The following is a 19,332-nucleotide window of genomic DNA, read 5'->3' as shown; positions in this document are numbered from 1 at the left end:
TAGTTTTCCTGTGGAATGGTTTGGGAATTGTAACTGCTTGAATCTCAGCTACTTTTGAAAATTGGAGACTGGGGAAGGGGGAGAGCTGGTAAAAATAACAGTGGGGGGGAATTTGAGTGGCTCTGAAATGGTGTTTAGTAATTAGTCCTGTAAATGATAATGATGTGACTTTTTGTGAAAATGCTGAATCTTCCCCCAGACCAATTTTTTGCAAAGCTTTAGGATATAATGGAATGATTGCATGCCAAGCTAGGTTTCATGGAACTGGATGATTTCTATGTTAGTAGCACACAGTATGAAACTGTAAAAGTTCATCTTATTATATTTAGAACTGTGGTAAAAAGGTGATATCCTAAGGGAAATAAAAGGCTGAGTTCAGTAAATTGGATGTAAGCTGTATAAAAAAATGTATTTGACTCTCACTGTCATAAAAAGCAGCACAGTACTAACTTGTACCTTTCTTTTTCTTAGGCAAGGAGCAGTCAATCTTCCTCCTCTGGAATTCAAACCAGCTTTGATGTTGGAGACTTTCAGCATTAGCGCTGTGGTGATGGAGAAATCCATGTGCACCCCTCACAACTCCACCAACGCCCTCTCCTTCCATGACTTGAACAAGCGTTATTACAACACCTTCCACTGCAACTTCACCATTTCCTGCCAGTCCATCAGCCAGCACGTGGACATGGCCCTGGTGCGGCTCATCCACCAGTTCAGCACCATGATCGATGACATCAAGGCCACGCAGACAGACATCAAACTGAGCAGGTACACGGCTGGCTCTGCCTCCCCAACTCCCACCTTCAAAACCCGCAAGCACAGGGACTTCCGCTCCTCGGATTTCAGCCGCAGCTCCCGGGGCAGCCTCAACGGGGGCACCAGGGTGAACAACACCAAGAACAAGAGAGCAAACAACGACAACAACAAGAAGGAGTCTCGCAACAAGAATTCCCTGGGGAGGTCGGAGCGAAGGACTTCCAAAGTGTCCAGGAAAGGCTCCAAAGATGTGGTTGACCACGTGACGATCCATATGGATGACTCCGACTCCATTACTGTGTCGGAACAGAGCGAGCCCTCCGCGGAGTGCTGGCAAAATATGTATAAGCTACTGAACTTCTATTCACTCATTTCTGATCCAACTGGCATCTTAGAAAAGTCTTCTGAAACTTTTGGGCCAACAGGTAAAGTGGTTCATGAACCCAAATAACCAAGTATGTGTGCTTTTGCTTAAATGGTGTATCTAAAGCTTGCTCATTAGATGGCTTTTGTGAGTTGCCCACCCCATCTAACTTGGATCAGAGGGGCAAGTGGTGAGGACGGAGGTAAGCTTTTGATTAGTTCATCAAGATGATGTACAAAAGGAAAGCTTAACTTTTCTCACTAATTACATAGTGTGGATTGAGTTTGTTCCTCCTGAGGTGCTGTTTGGTTTGCAAGGAGGTACTGGAAATGCTATATATTATCATATTGTGAAAATATTCAAGAATGTACATAAGCCATCCTGAGGGAATTAATTTCTGCCTTGAGAATGACAGTAAATAAAAAATCTGTGAATCTTGCTGTGAGAGAAGGAAAGGTGAAGTATGGTTTTGATCAAATCCCACAAAGATTACAAGTGTTTGGGCCGTATTTTCACCTAAAACTTTGAGATCTGGTGTGATTATTGCTATTTCTGCTGTATTTCAACACAGCAGAGTAAATCTGAGTTGACTTAGCATAATTCTCTTTGTTGCTGGGAATATGCAGGGGATGGTATGGTTGCTCTATGGCCCTATTTTCCTTGGACTTCTTTTAACTAAGGACAAAAAACTGAGAAAGTGTCAGATGAGAATTTGTATTAAACAGATACCAGTGTCTTTCATGCACAGAATATCATATACAGAGTTACAATATCTGCACAAAATGTAAATTTTATTACCTTTTTTTTAGCCTCCTGAATGTTGAAAAGGAGAATTTGTGCATCTGAAACAGAATTATAAGAACCTTTGCCTGTGGAATGATCAAAAATAAACAGGACAATTGGAAACTGTTAGGGCATTTCTCTGGTATAACAATAAAATCAGATCATTACAAATATTTATATAAGGTTCATAAGAGCATATCTATGAATAATAATGAAACCACATCACTCATTAGTGTCTTCATTGTGTCTTAGATTTGGTTCAGTTGCAATGGTATTGAGGTGGAGTGAGCGAGGCACAGATAATTTTCCTGAAGAGTTTATTGACATGAAAGATATGTGATCCTCGCTTTGGAAGACAAATATAAATGGGATATGCCAAGGATTGATTACAAATAAAGCCTTGAATAACTGCTGGTGTTTCTGTAGGTGTACGAAGCCCCACTGAGCCTGCCTGCAGGGTGGTGTTTGAGAACGAGCAGGACAACGGGCGGAAGCGCAGCCTGGTGACCTCAGAGCCGCAGCACGTGACCCTCATCGTCTTTGGGATAGGGATGGTGAACAGGACCCACCTGGAAGCTGACATTGGCGGCCTCACCATGGAGTCTGAGCTGAAGAGAATCCATGGCAGCTTCACCCTGAAAGAGAAAATGAAAGGTGGGATGAGCTAACAGCATTCTCTGTAATTCAATTCCCTGGCAGCTTTACATGTGCGTGTGCAGTATGTGTGTGTGTAATATAATATTGAACAAGTGCTTGCAAATAATTATTGCTAGGATGCTGGAGGATTAGGAAAGAATTCAAGCTTTTCAGAAAGTGCCATGGTGGAAATTATCTTAGAAGACAGTCACTTATTTTCAAAAGCTTTCTTCTTGCTACGTTTTATAGTTGGCATCACTTACCGTGACTGCTGAAGCTGTGATTTTTTCGATTATTTTCCTGCTGCAATACTTTTAAAAGCAATAAGCAGACCTGAAGTATTGTACTGACTGAAATGCTGTTAAATACTTTGTTTTTTCTTAAAGATGTGCTACACCAAAAGATGACTGAGACATGTGCCACTGCTCACATAGGAGGTGTCAATATCGTCCTGTTGGAAGGAATTACCCCAAATATCCAGTAAGTAGGAAGTCTCACAATTTTAAATTGTTCAAGTTCACAGAAGTGGTATGAGTTGTATTCTTTCTCTTATGCTTCTAATTGCTTTTTGGAACTTGTAGGCTCAAACCATATGAGATTTGTAGGGAATAATTATTCCTAATTATTCCTGTTTAAGAGCTATAGTGTTTCTTTAATAGATATATTTTTCAACTCTCATGATGCATCATTCTATGTTCTCTCATGTTAGTTTTACAGTTCTAATATCCCTTCTCCAGCTTTTATATAATTGACACAACAAGCAGGGGAGGGAAGACAGCCACTTCTTGTGTATGAACACCATTAATCACTTGCTCAGCATTCACATTGTTCTGGCTTTTTTATTTCTGCCAGGTTCATAGACTCAAAAAGGCCATGCATTATTTTAATTTGTTCCCAGCTGTGTCTCTTTCTGTTTGAGTTGCAGAATGAGCTGAACCATAGCACAGATCACCCTCACACAATCTGGGTGTTAGCTGGGTAACCCTCAGTATGTGTACTGGTCTTAGAACAGGACTCTTGTATAAAGGGGCTAAACAATGTCACTTGATTTTCTATCTCCTTTTAATTCCTGGGTAGTTTGGAGGATACTACATAGAAATGAAAACACAAAATTTTATAATTTCCTCAGCTAAATTGCTTCCAGTAAGTTTGTTTCAGAGGGATAAATAAAAGTTCCAATCTCACAGTCATGAAGGGTTTCTGAAAGTGACTAAAGCTCTTCACTGTTTGTTTTACATATAGGGAGGGTACAAAAGGAAAGGGTGGAAATAATGATAAATCTTAAATGAAACAACAAGATCAAAGAACAAACATGAGCAAAACCAAAACCTTCACCTTGGTAATTTTGAAAATAAATGTCATATTGTGGGTTACAAGTAATTAACTGACTAATTTTGCATGACTGTTTACTCTTTATTTGCTTTGTTTTTGTTTTTCTTGCTTTCTCTTCAATCTTCATCTGTAGACTGGAGGATTTTCCTACATCTCCTACAAGCACAGCCAAACAAGAGTTTCTGTATGTCATATTATGTTTAATAGTCTTGCAATTAACTCTGTGTTGTGTAGATAATGGCTGCTTTCCTACTGTGTGTGATTGTGGAGGCAGATGTTTCTTGAATACGTCTTGGTTCACCATCTAGTATTACCTAGATAAGCTTTTTTTAAATTAAGCCTTCTAAATATCTGCCTAAAAAAAAAGCCCTGGTCAGTCTTAGCAATATAGTTTCAGGGACTGCTATTACACTGCACTCACTAATGTAATGTTAGAATGGTTTCACTGACCCTTAAGTTCTTTAGATCTGCTTCTTTTAATGACCTGAAATACTGTTGATAAATGTAAGGGAACACAGAGGTGAGATTTGCTTTGGAACTGCTGTGCGTGGAGTTACAGTTGTGGTGTCATCATGAACAAGGCCATTTCTTTTTGTCTTCATTTCTCTGTGTGCTGGTTTAACTCCCAGGCATGCTGAAGATCTGTGTGTGTGGGTGCAGGTCTCGTCTCTGTGTCTGTTTATTCAGTGTTGTGGTAATACAGGATTAACTTCAAAATGTCTGGAAGGAGAGGTGATGGACTGGAAAACTGCAAGTGATGTAGGGAAAATACTGGGATTTGTGTTCCTTTTTGTCTGATAGCAGCATTAAACCAGTGCATCACTGAGTTGTTGAATTGGCTGTCATATGATGTGGTCAACAAGAGTAGAAATGATTAAAAAATTGGATAAATCCATGTTGGATAGGTCTCGTGGTGAGTCATGAATACAATACAGCCTCTGGTTTAGAAAGTAAATTCCTTATGGCTGGAATTAAGGGAAGGATCCCTTTACTTAAACCTCAGGTATCTGCTGCTGCCTGAATTCCCAGCTGACTCAGTGCGGTAGTTCCTGTGTGTTACAAGCCTCCTGCTGACTTTTATTCCTCCCACATGCTTGTTACAGCATTCCCAAAAATCTGTTGAGTACTGGCCTTGTAGTCAGTTTTGTAGTGGGACAAAGACTTTTTATCACAAATTTGTCTGGAGAGTGATCATTTATGTCATTGAGAATATAGAATTCTTTCTGGAAATATTACTGGAATATAACTTAAATAATGATTAATGATTTTAATGATACAACCAGATGTGTTACAGGCATATCACTGTAGGTAAGCCAGCTGCAGATCTTTAGTAATAAATGGACAGCCAGACAGTTGTTCCACATTTCATTCTTGTCATGGAAGTAGGTTTTTTGTAGGCAAGCAGCAGTGGAATTAATTTGTTGCATGAAATATGGAGAAAAGCACAGTTAATTTTGCTGAGGTTTTTTTCTCCTGCAACAGCTATACTGGTCTAATACATTTTTTAATAAAGGAAATGTTTATTATGGTTTGAATGCAGTAGTATTTTGTGTTCTAAATGGAAATGTGTTCTTGATTGGCTTCACAACAGTTCAGTCAGAATGGTAGCAGAAAGAAAGTAGGAAATGAGCAAACTTCAAGATAAATAATTATGCTTTTCTTTTAAAGAGGTGGAATAAACAATTCTGACTTTTTCTTAAGTAATGTTTATTTGTATAATGTTTTTATGAAAATTGTTGTGAATTGTTTCCTCCTTCATTACGTATTTTGAAATAATTTCTACTTGACAGTCCACCCTAAAATATAAATTCTGAACTGCTTGAGATTATTTGCATTTCCTGCATAGCTGTGAAAATCTGAGACTGTTCTTTGAACTTCAGTCAATTAATTTGCTGTCAATAGGCCAGTGGATGCCTTACAGTGTTGTGTTTTTCTTGATTATAAGAAATATAATCAGAAGGGTGATGTCTTTTTTTTTGGTTTGTATTTCCACATCTGGGTTGCTTTGGCCTTGCTGATATTGTAGCATAAGACTAAGAAGAAACATTACTTGAGAGTAGAGTTCAGAGAATGTGTCTTCCACCATGAGACCAAACTGTCTATAAACAATTTAAATATGATACAAAAAGTGTTTTACCACTTGAAATACAATATTTGAGAAACTTGCACTGAATGTTGCAATTTTGATGTCTATTTTTCTATGTATTGCACCTTGACAACTACATGTCCTTCTCTTTGAGGCTGTAATTCTATGTTGGCTGCATAATATACTTCCATTGGGTAACCCTCCAGGAATTGACCATAGAAACATTAATGTGTTACCCCAATATATTTTTATAGGAGTTTAATGAATTCTGCTATGCCAAAATTCTGTTATAACATCAACATCTGTCAGCTTAGTGCAGTTATATTTTTCTTGGGGTAACCATTGTGAACCATAGCCTCCTCAACATTAAAATTAAGTTTTGATTATGTATTTTGGAATAATATGTTTGAATTAAACATCAGTATTAATTCACAAATTCATCTATCACGTGCTTTGTTAAGTATTTCCTCCAACGACCTATTTGGATGCAAATCTCAGATTTGACTTTTTACCAAAAGGATGATTCAAGATTATTCCTGAACAGGAGTTTAAATGGAAGGATCTTTTTTTGTTTCTGTGTGTGCAAATTAGTCTGTCTCTGTGCAGCCTGATGTGTATGCACTGAAATGACCTTACTTTAGGCAATAATAGCAGTTTTGAACAGATATTTTTGCCATGCATGATGTGTAGTTCCCTTAAGTGTAGCATAGTTGTTTGTGGCATGTAGTGCATCTGTGTGTAAAGTGAAAGAAAAAGGAATGTGGGTGTAGTTGCCAAACAGTATTACTTTAAATTCAGCTAACACTTAAAAACTCGGTGTAAGATAAAACTGGGAAAGTTGTGCAAATGACTGCTGTTCCCTTTTGCTGTCAGAACTGTGGTGAAGTGCAGCATTGCCAAATCCCAGGCCCTGTACAGCGCCCAGCGGGGGCTGAAAACCAACAACGCGGCCGTGGTGAAGGTGGGGGCCATCAGCATCAACATCCCGCAGCACCCGGCCACGCTGCACAGCATGATGGTGCGCAGCTCCCACCAGCTCTCCAAGCAGATCTCCGACCTCATCCGGCAGCCCTCCACCGCGTGAGTGCTCCCAAATCCCTCCCCTTGCCAGGATTATGTCACCTCAGGTGTCTGTGGGACAGCCAGGCGGATTAACAGGAAGGGTTTCCTGCTCTTTGTCTTGGTCCACAGGCCCCAGCCAGCCAAAGAAGATGTGGCCACTCCTCTACCCTCTGAGAAGACTCCAACGAGCATCAATCAAACACCGGTTGAAACAAATGAGTTCCCACAGCTGCCAGAAGGCTTGGAAAAGAAGCCCATAGTGCTGAAGTTCAGTGCCATGATAGATGGGATTGCCATCGGAGCAGCGCTCCTGCCCTCCCTGAAGGCAGAATACAAGATGGGAAGAATGAGGAGTCATGGAATGACAGGTGACAGTTCTCTGGAGCTTTAAAAACATTACTGCTTTTAGTTTGGCCTCCCTATAAGCATCCAAAAGCACTCGATGTTTCTATTGAGTTATAGCTAGACCTTTGTATCTGTTGACATTAACTTTGTTTTTTTAACATGGGCTTCCACGATGTGTGGGCCCATATAGAGAATTTCACTGTGGTTGTTACACAGTTCCCAGAGGCAGAGTGCAAGAGCACATGAAGACATGTATACATTCATATATAGCATCCTCCCAAGAAGTTTCTCTCTGACTGCTAAAATAAGTTTATGTGATCTTTGTTTAATTAAATTCTAATTTGTAATGTTATTTGAGAATAGTCTTGTAGGGCCTCAGTTCTCACGAGGTGGTTTGTATGACTTCCCCCTTAGTCTTATTACTGTGGAGTCTTCATTTTCTTTAGAAATTGAGACAACCCTGAGTCATGTGGGAGGATATTTATAGTTCTTTGGGTCTGTAAACTTCAGTAACGTTTTAAACATTTTAACTTTTAAATTTTTTTAAATGTTTTTAATTTTTTTTCTATTGTTCCAAAACTGTTCTTGAATTTAAGGATAAATAAGAGATTATTTCACCAGTTCATACCTTTTCTTTCCTTGCGTTCATTTTACAGGTGCCCAAACCAGATTTAATTTTGAGCTTCCAAACCACAGACTGCGCTTCACTTCAAAAGTTTCTGCCACTGACATGTCAACCATTCCTCCTTCGGCCAGTCTCAACCTGCCTCCTGTCACCATGTCAGGGAAATATGTCATGGAAGAGCATGACACTTACTCTGACCAGATCTGGAGCATCGATGAGCTCCCTGCCAAGCAAGGCTACTACCTGCAGGGCAACTACCTGCGCTGTGTGGCTGAGGTAGGTCTTGAAGGCTGCAGGCATCTTTGATAACTTATTTCCTTGCTGTTACAGTTCTGTCTGTGCATCTTCACATTTTTTAAACCATCTGTCTCCTACAGAACTCTCAGGTTTACAGGTTGAATCCAAATACTGAAAAACTGGAAGACTGTTTTATTGTTTTATAGCTGTTTCCTGGGTTTTTTTTGTGACTAGGGAGCTCCATAAGTGGAATAATGATATGACATAGAACTTTAATGATGTAAAATTTTCTGCTTGACACAGAGTGTTCTATTCATAAGTTCTGCTTGTGTGCCAATTTCCATAGTTAATTTTCCCAGAGAGAAAAGGGATGTTGCTTAAAAGAAACACCTGCTGGGGAAAAGCAGGGCATTCCTACTAACTAATTTCTTAGTCAGAAAAATAGTCTGGCATATTTGTAATTGAGAATACTGATGTTTGCAGCTAAAAAAAAAAAAAAAAACCAACCTAACAATCCACTGTTTTTAAAACTAAGGTTTGTTCTCAAATGTTCTGTTTTCACAGGTTGGCTCCTTTGAACATAATCTCACAACTGACCTTTTAAACCATTTAGTATTTGTGCAAAAAGTGTTCATGAAGGAAGTAAATGAGGTCATACAGAAGGTTTCAGGTAAGTGGAACACTTAAAAGCTGCTTTAACTGAGATCCTCAAACCTTGTTTGATGGCAACCGTTATGTAGCTCTCAGGATCAGCTCATTAATTTCACAGACACCCTCCTTTCACCTCTAGCACTGCAAACAGCAGCAGGAAGCAGAACTGGATTTGGAAATGATAACAGAGGCTCTGGAAATTATTCTAAGTCTATCATAAGCAGGAGTTTTATTGGGAAGTAGGATTGTTTGGCATTCTGGACATCAGCCTCTCTGTCTCTCCATGGTGTGCCCTTGGCTGGGTTACTTTGTGTACTCACTTTGTTTGATTTGAACGTTATTTTTAGTTATCCTAAAAGGCTAATTTATAGTTTAGTAAGATTCATCAATAGCTGGAAACATCATGAGGAAAGAAAGAATAAAAAGTGGTAACTAAGTAAAAAGAATGTCTGTGTGTACATCTACCTCCTTTCATGTCCCTCTGTGTGTGTATATATAGATCTTCAGGTATACAAATGCAATAAAAGAATGGTGCAGGTCCACATGACATGCCCTTGAGGCAGTTAGAAAATGCAGTGGAGAAAATGGAAAATGCCAAATTCCCTGAAGGCTAACAAGAAACACCTGATATTTGTTCCAGCCAAAATATATTAGTATTGGGTAATAAGGAAATGCTTAGGGAAAGAATAAATCTTCTGACAGCTGTCATTATATTCTGTTAGAACATTTTTTTTGTGGAGGAGCATACAGTGCTGAACCAGGAAACCTGTATTAGCTTTTACAGCATTTCTTAGACTCTGCCTTTCAATTTCTCCTGCATTTTTGTGTGAGGATTTATTACCAGTGCTGGTTCTCTGCTTTTCTAGACTGTAAATTTTATTGCACATAGCAGCCTGATGATTTTTGAAATGTGACTGTTGCCTTCTGTATTGGGGTAGTTCAGCAGGGACACGGTCAGGTCAGAAATCCGTGGGTCTGGATGCTCAGTGCAGAACAATAGGGAAAAAAATTGGCTCGGTCCCTCTGGCTTGAAGCAGAGTAATTTTTTAAATGGCTTGAAAAAACCGATTAGTGTGATGTGCTGCAGTACTTTTTCTAATTACTGTTTGTGTTGCACTAAAGTATTGTTTGCATATTATCCTTATATAAAAACTGTGTGAGCACCCATTACTGAAGGTGAAGTTGCACAGACTGAGAGCTAGTTAATGAACAGAGCAGTCCATAATAATTGCATCTGGAAATTGAAGGCAGTGTTGATTAAAAGAAAATGATCCAGATACAAAATGGAATGATAAAAATTTATTGTTGTTGGGGGTTTTATGAATCTGTGATTCAACTGCTTGTCCTTACCACCAAGTAACTGTAATTAGATCAATTGGCATAATTGGAGAGAATTAATGGCTTGGCCTTTTCCACCAGCAAGGCCTTCCTATAAACCAAATTTGAATGTAGATAAATATTAAGAATTTAATCCAGGATTGCTTCTTCAAGGGTACATAACTTGCAATGACTCGTGCCAGGATGAGGAAGTAAACCCAAAGATAAAATACTTGCAGAATACTCTTTCCTCCTTTCATGGGAAAATACTGATATAATCTCAATTCCTCATTTTCATGGAATTTGTGTAGTATTTGGTCAAGTGTTAAATTTGTATAATCAGATAAGTAGGTGATACATTGGTGCCGGGGACAAAAAAACATCTTTTTTAAAGCAGGTGTTACTCCTTTCAGGCTTTGAGACTTACTGTGGAAAACTTTCCAGGAGGGAGGAGCATGCCTCTGTTCCTTCATTCTTAGTGGAGAGGTATTAATTATATGTCAGAAGATGAATCTGCACTGATGTCTCCAATCCTCACTTGTTTTTATAAATTTTCAACTGGTCACTGTTTAAAATGAGACTTAATTCATGGTCACCTCTTTATACTCTTTATATGTATTGGTTTTAAAATGTTCTCTTTGATAAAACTGTGACAGTGCATGTTTAATGCATACAGGAGGGGAGCAGCCAATACCTCTTTGGAATGAACATGATGGTACAACAGATGGAGATAAACCAAAAATTCTTCTTTACTCATTGAGCCTTCAGTTTAAGGTAATCTTATAATGACAAAACAGTGGTGGGATTTTTTTTCCTTTCTCATCATGTCTCTGAACCAGATGCTCATAACTCCTTATCCATCAGGGAATTCAGGTGACAGCTACAACTCCCTCGATGCGTGCTGTGAGGTTTGAAACAGGGTTGATAGAACTTGAGCTCTCCAACAGACTGCAAACCAAAGCGATGCCTGGAAGTAGCAGCTACCTCAAACTGTTTGGAAAATGCCAGGTGGATTTGAATCTGGCACTGGGACAGATTGTTAAACATCAGGTTAGTGCTCAAAATATTTGTATGTAATGTTCTTAATAATATGTGATTAAAAAATTACATAATCAAGCCAAGAGATTGTTGCACAGTGCTGGTTTTTTGTTTTGTTTTTTTCCCCCATATTATTAATATCTTGGAGTTTCTTAGCCTTTTAGAACACTAATAGCCTTTCTAGTGAGTCAAACTCAGAACTTTCGTTGATAGAAATATAATTTTTTTAGAATATTTGAATGAAATAATAAGATCAGAGGCGATCCAAACTTCATTAGACCTACATTTTGACCTAGTTTGTCTGTCTTGGTTTGACAGTTGTACCTCTTGTACCCTTAAACCTGCTGTTACCTGGAATCACTCGTTCTAGGATATAAAAATGTTTTATGATGCCGAGAAACAAACAAATAGAAATCTTAGGACCTATAAATCAACTGTCACAATAGAGGATCAGGATATATAAATAGCTACAGTAGTTAACACCTTATGATAAAGAAAATAAGGCTGTGATCAGAACTTAATGCAAGAATCCTGAAGATCCTCAGAGGGCCTTTGGCTAGAGCAGACAAAGAGGAAAGGACACAACTTGTTGTTTTAATTTTATATTTTCTCAAATGCAGTAATTTGAGGGGTTTTTTTTCTTCCCATCCCCATCCCTGAACTCTCCCCTGCTGCAAACCCCTCCCTCTTCCCATTTTTTGGAACGTTTTAAGGTTTATGAAGAAGCTGGATCAGACTTCCATCAAGTTGCCTATTTCAAGACAAGAATTGGATTAAGAAATGCTCTCCGAGAAGAAATCAGTGGCTCATCAGACAGGGAAGCTGTACTCATTACTCTGAACAGACCCATTGTTTTTGCCCAGCCCGTGGCCTTTGACAGAGGTATTGTAGAGACATTGCTACAAGTTTGTGTTTATGCTGAGGAAGAGATATATTTTTCTCAAAAGGCTTGATTATTCAAGATTCAATATATTTCATGTTAAGTAGCTGAGAAATCTGGGAGATCTTCTCCACGCCAACAGATTGATGAATCTGTCATCAAACATCAAAAATTCCACATGTTGAGGTGATTTGTTTTCAGATGGTTTGGAGGAAGCTGCTGTTGTAAATCCTCACAGATGAATGATGCTGAGAACAGCAGGACTTTCTGTATTTTAATTTATTAACTTGGATGGTAAGTGATCAGGTTTGTCCATCTTTGAAGCACGAGCCTGATCACTGCACCCTGAATATGTGTGTGTCCATTGTTATATAGCCTCTGACTTATAGTAATGGAGGAGCTGTAAAAAGTGAGAACAAAAATAATTTATTTAGTGAATGTACATTAATTTTTTTAAGGTGTTGATTTCAATTAAGCATTTTTGGTTTCCTCATTAAGCTGTGCTATTCTGGCTGAACTACAAGGCGGCGTACGACAACTGGAATGAGCAGAGAATGGCTTTGCATAAAGATATTCATATGGCCACGAAAGAAGTGGTGGATATGCTGCCTGGAATCCAGCAAACCTCTGCACAGGCCTTTGGGACCCTGTTCCTTCAGCTGACTGTCAATGACTTAGGAATTTGCCTGCCCATCACAAACACACCCCAGGTAAGCAAAAGCGTGACTATTGGAAGTCTGTTAAAACACCAGTTTGTATGTGGTGTACTAATACACGAACCAAGTGATAGGAGCTTCAGTAGGGATATGGTTTATAAAAGGAAATATGTGGGCTTTTTTACAGGGAAACATAATTATAGATGTTCATATGCAGAGCTAGAAATTAATCAGTCATTCTATACACTTAAAATTGTACATAATTGTACACATCAAAATAAACGCCAAAAAAATCACATAAAATTAAAGCTACTTTTTGTCATTGTTCAATCAAGTAATCTTTCTTGGAGAAAATAATTGATCCTTGGCTTGTGTTCTGTGGTCATGGGGCCATATGGATTATAGCCCCTGATCAAACATGGATTTTTGTTCCTTTTCCGGTCAAGCTTGACTCCTGCTGCCCTAATAAATTTATAATGTAGGTGTTACATTTAGGAAACAGTAGTGCAAGGCATTGTACGGGCAGAGGTGAAGCTTTTGAAACTCTCTGCAGAGAAGGAAAAATACAAGGAGATATGAGCAGGGGGTCAGTTAATAGGGAAAGATAAATGGCATTTGGTAAATGTACAATATCACTTTGACATTGCACTGACCAGTAAATTTTCCCTGTGATTTTATTTTCCAGTCTAACCACTCTGCAGACCTCGACACTGGCTCTGCTTTAGTCCTGACTATTGAAAGCACACTCATCACAGCCTGCTCCTCAGAGTCTTTAGTTAGCAAAGGTCATTTTAAAAACTTCTGCATCCGCTTTGCTGATGGCTTTGAGACAAGTTGGGATGACTGGAAACCAGAAATAAGAGGAGATCTAGTCATGAATGCATGTAAGCATGGGTGATTTCATACTGGACAAGAGTATTTCAGACATAAATCCACTTTTGCCCTTCCCATTGACCTGAAAAACAGCTGAGCTTTCCCAAAAAACTTAAAGAAAAGACTTTGGCCTTTTGAAAGCAAAATAATATTGATCTAAAAGATTGTATTTCTTTGTTGTTTTCCTTTATTAATAAACTTTGCTGCTTTGTCTATCATTGTAATAATTTAACCTCTGCCTGAGAGATGTTGAAAGAGTTAGATGCATTGCTCTTAAACAATTTCATAAGATCCCAAGAAGATTTTAAGTCTAGTATGGAATATTTATATATATATATAATGATGAAAATTCTAAAAATTTTATGAAATTTAAAGTTGATTCAATACATATATATATAGTTATGCATTATACATACTTAGAATTTGGTATGTTGCCAAGTAGGTTCACTTTACTAAATAAGAAAAGTCCTTCAATGGGAAATAAAACTAGAACTCCTATCATTCTTTAATTATGGCAGGCAGGAGACTGGGTGGGGGGATTGGGAAGGGCTGCTCTAAAGCAGCTTTTACTGGCTGCCTAATCAGTGTACTTGCTTTGTATGCTTCATGTAGGTGTTGTGCCAGATGGTACCTATGAAGTGTGTTCTAGGACAACAGGCCAAGCTGCAGCAGGTAATGTGCTTGTTTTGATAAATCAAGTCCTACATTTGAAAAGCATTCATAAAATATGAAATTTAAGTCCTTTAACTGTGTTTTAATTTAATTGGCTGGAGAAGAGTCAGCAACAGTTGCCATAACAGTCATGTCATCCCATTGCTTCCTGTCCTAGGGATTGCTAAATCTTCCTCATGCTGAGGTTTTGCATGCTGAACTACTATCCCTCTCTTTCCTCTTCCAGAAAAGGCTTTTCTTGTTCCTAAATTTCTTCTCTGCCCAGTCTTAAGTAGTCTGGACCTTCTCCAGAGCTTCAGAAATAGCTGTCAGTCTCTGTATTAGTCATACTTCCATCTAGGAAGAAAACCAGTATCTTGTGTTGACATGCTTAGAGCAAGGTCTGTATTTTGATGTTGAAAAGTGGCACTCAGAAAAATCCTGGGCAAACAGGATATTCACTAGGCACACAACACATATAACATCTTCCAGCATCATTGATCAAGACCTGAATTACTAGGTCAGCATTTGTACATGCAGAAAGACATGTTTTATGTTTTTTGCTGTTAGAAATTCTGTTTTGGAATAGTGTACTTCCCTGCATTTGTATGAGCTGAAGCTTGAAATGCTCTTTACTCACTCTGAAGGAAATGTCTTTTCATTAGGTCTGCCTGTATCGTATCTTTTGTTAAAGAAATACTGTGAAATATTTTCATCGAGCATTTCAGTTGTGAAATGTGTTTTTCTCAGAATGGGCAGTTGGCAAATGGGTACATAATTCACCATAGGGGATTATTTAAAAGAGGAAAAACTGCTTAACCCGATTTTTTTTTTTGAACACAGAAAGTAGTAGTGCTGGAACCTGGACACTAAATGTGTTGTGGAAGATGTGTGGTATTGATGTCCACATGGATCCAAACATTGGGAAAAGACTGAATGCTTTGGGCAACACCCTCACAACATTGACAGGAGAGGAAGATATTGATGACATTGCTGACCTCAACTCTGTGAACATAGCTGACCTTTCAGATGAGGACGAAGTTGACACCATGTCTCCCACTATACATGCAGTAAGTAAATCCACCAAAATAAGTGCTACTAATTGGAGAAAGTCTTCTGTCAAATGGAAAGATCTTAATCTCGAGTCCAGCTTGTGAGTCTTTTTAGTTCATGCAAGTCTTGTTGCAAATCAGCAATGTTTGTATGTGTGTTTTCTAACTCCATATTTCAAAGGCAACAAATTGCAGATCATATTTCTACTGGTGTTGTGTGGAAATAATGATCTGGATTTGAAAACATGGAGAGGACACAGCACCTAACCTCAGGTACTTGAACTGTAAAAGCCATGGCTTTCTTCTAGGTTTTCTTCACAGGAGAGTAAGTTGCTAACATGAAAAAAATTCTACTCAATATGCTGCTGACCTTGCTTTTTAGTTTTCTGCAAAACCATTTTAACATCTCTTCCTTAATGTCTCTTGCCTGCTGAGAGAGGAAACATTTTCCCAGCACACTAATGTTCCTGTTTGTTGTTCAGAAATCAGGTGGAGGTTCCTTGGGTGGAGATGCACGCAAGCTCACATTTGGGCAGCGGATTGTAAATCACCTGCTGGGTTTGAGCCCCACAACCCACCGATACTCTGTTCCTGTAGAATATCTCTTGGGCTCAGCGAAGCGGGATTTGCTCCAGCCTAGCAGAGCACATATGAAAGCAGGCAGATCCTGCTCATGGGGACATGTATGTAGTAGTTACAAGTGTGTCTAACTGAATGATGGGCTTCGGATCACTGGAAAAAATCCAATCAGCTGCCTATTGACATGAATTGATTCTTTTGCATGCACTAGTCCAGATTTGAAGGTGTGAAATTGACTTTGCCTGTTGTTCAAAATGTACTGATGTCCAATTTTTCATGAGGACATTAATGAGATGTTCATTTTAAACAGGAGATAATTGATCACCGGCGGCAGGGAGCTTCCAGTATCCAAACTGGAGAACAGCGAGGAAGGAAATTTATGAAGCGTTTGGTTGATATTAGAGAGCTCAATGAGCAAGCAAAAGTCATTGATGACCTCAAGTAAGCAGGGTTTACTTTATGTTTGTATCATGCATCTTGTGTCACTGTTAGGGTTAAGTGGAAATCGTTGCCTTTATTTCAAAATAAAAGATTGTCCTTTTGGATTCCAAAAGCAAAGGCTATATGTGCAAGTACTCTCTCAAATCTCTCGGGTTGTTCCATAAGTGTCAGATTAGTCTGTATTTTTCTAACTCTGCATTTTAATGACTGATTTATTATCATTCTCCTGTTGATTCAAAATCATATTTCCATCTTGATTTATTATCATGCTGATTACTTTAGCAAAATATATTACTTTGAAACTGTAATAAGCTTAGGAAGAAGAAGAAAAATATTTCCATTGACTTTTTTCATCTTGTACATGATGTTTTCAAGATAAAACATGAAAACTTCCTTATACTGTACTTGAGATAACCCTTAAGAAACACTTATTTCAGATTTCACTAATTTCATCTGACATTCTGTGTATATTATTAATAGTATTTGCAAACATGATTTGTTTGGCTTGTTTGGGCTTTTCTCCCCTTTTCCCCAAGACAGACTTACTATAAAAGGATCTGTCTGTGATGGGAATACAGAGTTTGGTAGTTATGTGTTAAATGATGAAAAAGGATACATATTTTACTATTTGTACTTAAAATGAAATTGCTGTCACCATTCAGAGGGAAATTTTATCTGAAATTAGGAATTTAGGTTAAATGTTTCTTTTCATACTTCTGTGGCTATATTTAGCGCTGGTCATAAGTATTGGGACAAAAGAAAAAATTATGTAATTCCCAGGGAAAGCATCCTTAAAACACAGGCTTTTGAAGTCTGGAAATAATATCTGTAAGGTAACTCAACTATGCTTTACCTCCAGGAAATTAGGTGCAAGTGAAGGGACCATAAATCAAGAAATTCAACGCTATCAGCAGCTGGAGTCGGTGGCTGTGAACGACATCCGCAGGGACGTCCGCAAAAAGCTCCGTAGATCCAGCATGAGGGTGAGCGGGATTAGGCTATTTTGAGAGTATTGTAGCACTTGTGCCCCAAAAACCCTTTTACTTTGCTGACACTCCCATGTACAGTAGCATTTTAGCATGCCAGAGTTCTTCTCTGTATTCTCAGTTGTTGCATTTCCATATTGTTTCTGGTTTAGGCTGCCTCCTTGAAAGACAAGTGGGGTCTGAGCTACAAACCCAGCTACAGCCGATCGAAGAGCATTTCAGCATCAGGGAGGCCACCTCTGAAGAGAATGGACAGAACAAGGTGAGCCTCTTGGTATTTGGGGTCTGTGATAGCCACAACAGCACATGAAATGGGGGAAAAATTGGACTGTGGCCTTGAAGAGTCCTTTTACCACAGGTAGCAGCTGCTTGTGGTGGAACTGGATAGAAAGAAGTCATTTTGCAAGGCAGGCATGTTCTAAAAAGAATTTTTTTGTCATTTTTCTGAAACCTCTGAGAAGGTTTCACTTCTACAACTTGGGGTGTTCTACAGAATCCTGTTTTCAAAACATATTGAAGAAATGTATATAAGGAAAAACCGCATAGTGTAAAAATCTTGTTTTCTACACCTGATTGACAATCATCTGCCTTTTAAAAGGGCTGTTGTAATGAGAAGAAAGGGAGATGCTTTTTTTCTGTGTGAATAATTGTCCCATGTGGCAGATTACAAATAGCTTATTTTTCTGTTATTTCTGCATGTTGGCTCAGGATTGAAAAGCTTGCATAGAGACCATTAGTAGAGATAGAGTTCTGGCCAAGTCCTGTGCAGCTTCTTTCTCTTTTCTTCTCCCCCTTCTTCCTTTTCACGTACTCAAGCACTTCAATTATGATTTTATATATTTTTCCCTAAAACAAAATGATGAATGTGACCCTGTATTTGTGTAGTTAAATGTTTGCATGACCCTAAAATCCTGTAGTAAAACTGAAGAAGCTGTTTTGGTTTTTTTGCTTGCAGCTCTCGACTGGGAGACAGTGAAGACCTCCCAGATATCCGTGTGGATGCTGCATCCCCTGGGCCAAGAGTAACCTTCAACATACAAGATTCTGTAAGAATTACTTTATATGCCATATAATTGAATTTCCTTTGCCATTTGGTCACCAGTTCATTAAATAATTATATCCAGGCAAACCCAAATTGTGTCTGCTTTGCCTCAAATTACAGAGGCGTTTTTGGAAGGTAGGAAGACAGATGTATTTTGGCTTCTTTGCACAGAAATTAATTGACTCATGAAAGAAAAATATTTTAAAATGGCTTGATTTGTTTCTTAGGCTCACACAGTAGTAATTTTCTTGGAATTTTTGTCGGAGGTGTACAAATAATCACCTAGGTTTTTTTGGTGTTTGAATATATTTAGAGTTTTGGAAATGGGTATTAGTTTGCTGTAGCTGCACAGGTGTATCCTTCTCAGTGTTGGAAATGGGTTGTTCAATTGGTTTTGGGTTTTTTCCTTTTTTTTACCATGTTTTCTCGTGTTTAAAATGTTTATTTTGCATGGCTGAGATTATTGTAATTATTTTAATTTCTATTTTTTTTTATTTCTATTAAGTTGAATCAAACAGCTTTGGGGATTGCACAACAATCCAGCTGTCCAGGGGAAGGGTATTTTCAGGTATTTCTGAGCAGGAAAACAAGTATTCTTTGCCAGAGAACTAATTTATCTCATAGGGAGCTGCTTTTCAATATTTCATCTCTTTTGCACTCAGCTAAACAGAATGTATATCAAGCTTGAAAATACTTAAATATGTAAACTAAGCAGAGGAACATGATTTATGGTTTATGAACAATAATCAAAGTGCTTTCAAAGTGCTTCTACACCCTTATGTAGACTCAAAACTTCTTCTAAAATGAATTACTGGCTTTTTGCTTAAAGACTGAGCTAGGCTGATGTAAAGTGGCCCAAGTCTAGCCTTGAAATGTGCTTTAGAGGCTGATTTTAGTATGTGCCTTCACCTGTTATGTTGTGTTCCAATGTGAGGGCAATCAA

At 38.4% G+C, this 19,332-nt stretch overlaps 1 protein-coding gene across 10 annotated transcripts in view; it reads left to right on the top strand.

Moving 5' to 3' along the window:
• BLTP1 (bridge-like lipid transfer protein family member 1) overlaps positions 1-19,332 on the top strand; it is an 86,742-nt gene that overhangs the window by 53,650 nt on the left and 13,760 nt on the right. For 5 of the 10 annotated variants that reach the window (XM_072928776.1, XM_072928780.1, XM_072928779.1 and 2 more), the window contains exons 46-66: positions 472-1,178; positions 2,327-2,554; positions 2,923-3,016; positions 4,002-4,052; positions 6,828-7,034; positions 7,146-7,384; positions 8,018-8,262; positions 8,788-8,893; positions 10,868-10,965; positions 11,056-11,241; positions 11,943-12,111; positions 12,608-12,819; positions 13,451-13,649; positions 14,251-14,310; positions 15,133-15,359; positions 15,824-16,024; positions 16,231-16,361; positions 17,221-17,344; positions 17,500-17,609; positions 18,303-18,393; positions 18,895-18,957. In XM_072928776.1, coding sequence (XP_072784877.1) covers positions 472-1,178; positions 2,327-2,554; positions 2,923-3,016; positions 4,002-4,052; positions 6,828-7,034; positions 7,146-7,384; positions 8,018-8,262; positions 8,788-8,893; positions 10,868-10,965; positions 11,056-11,241; positions 11,943-12,111; positions 12,608-12,819; positions 13,451-13,649; positions 14,251-14,310; positions 15,133-15,359; positions 15,824-16,024; positions 16,231-16,361; positions 17,221-17,344; positions 17,500-17,609; positions 18,303-18,393; positions 18,895-18,957 — 3,748 coding nt within the window. The remainder of the gene's footprint in view (positions 1-471; positions 1,179-2,326; positions 2,555-2,922; positions 3,017-4,001; positions 4,053-6,827; positions 7,035-7,145; positions 7,385-8,017; positions 8,263-8,787; positions 8,894-10,867; positions 10,966-11,055; positions 11,242-11,942; positions 12,112-12,607; positions 12,820-13,450; positions 13,650-14,250; positions 14,311-15,132; positions 15,360-15,823; positions 16,025-16,230; positions 16,362-17,220; positions 17,345-17,499; positions 17,610-18,302; positions 18,394-18,894; positions 18,958-19,332) is intronic. The other 5 variants (XM_072928781.1, XM_072928778.1, XM_072928777.1 and 2 more) reach the window with 4 other exon arrangements.

Source organism: Taeniopygia guttata, chromosome 4, assembly GCF_048771995.1.
Source record: "Taeniopygia guttata chromosome 4, bTaeGut7.mat, whole genome shotgun sequence".
Classification (NCBI taxonomy): Eukaryota; Metazoa; Chordata; class Aves; order Passeriformes; family Estrildidae; genus Taeniopygia; species Taeniopygia guttata.
This window is presented reverse-complemented; position numbering and strand designations above follow the sequence as displayed.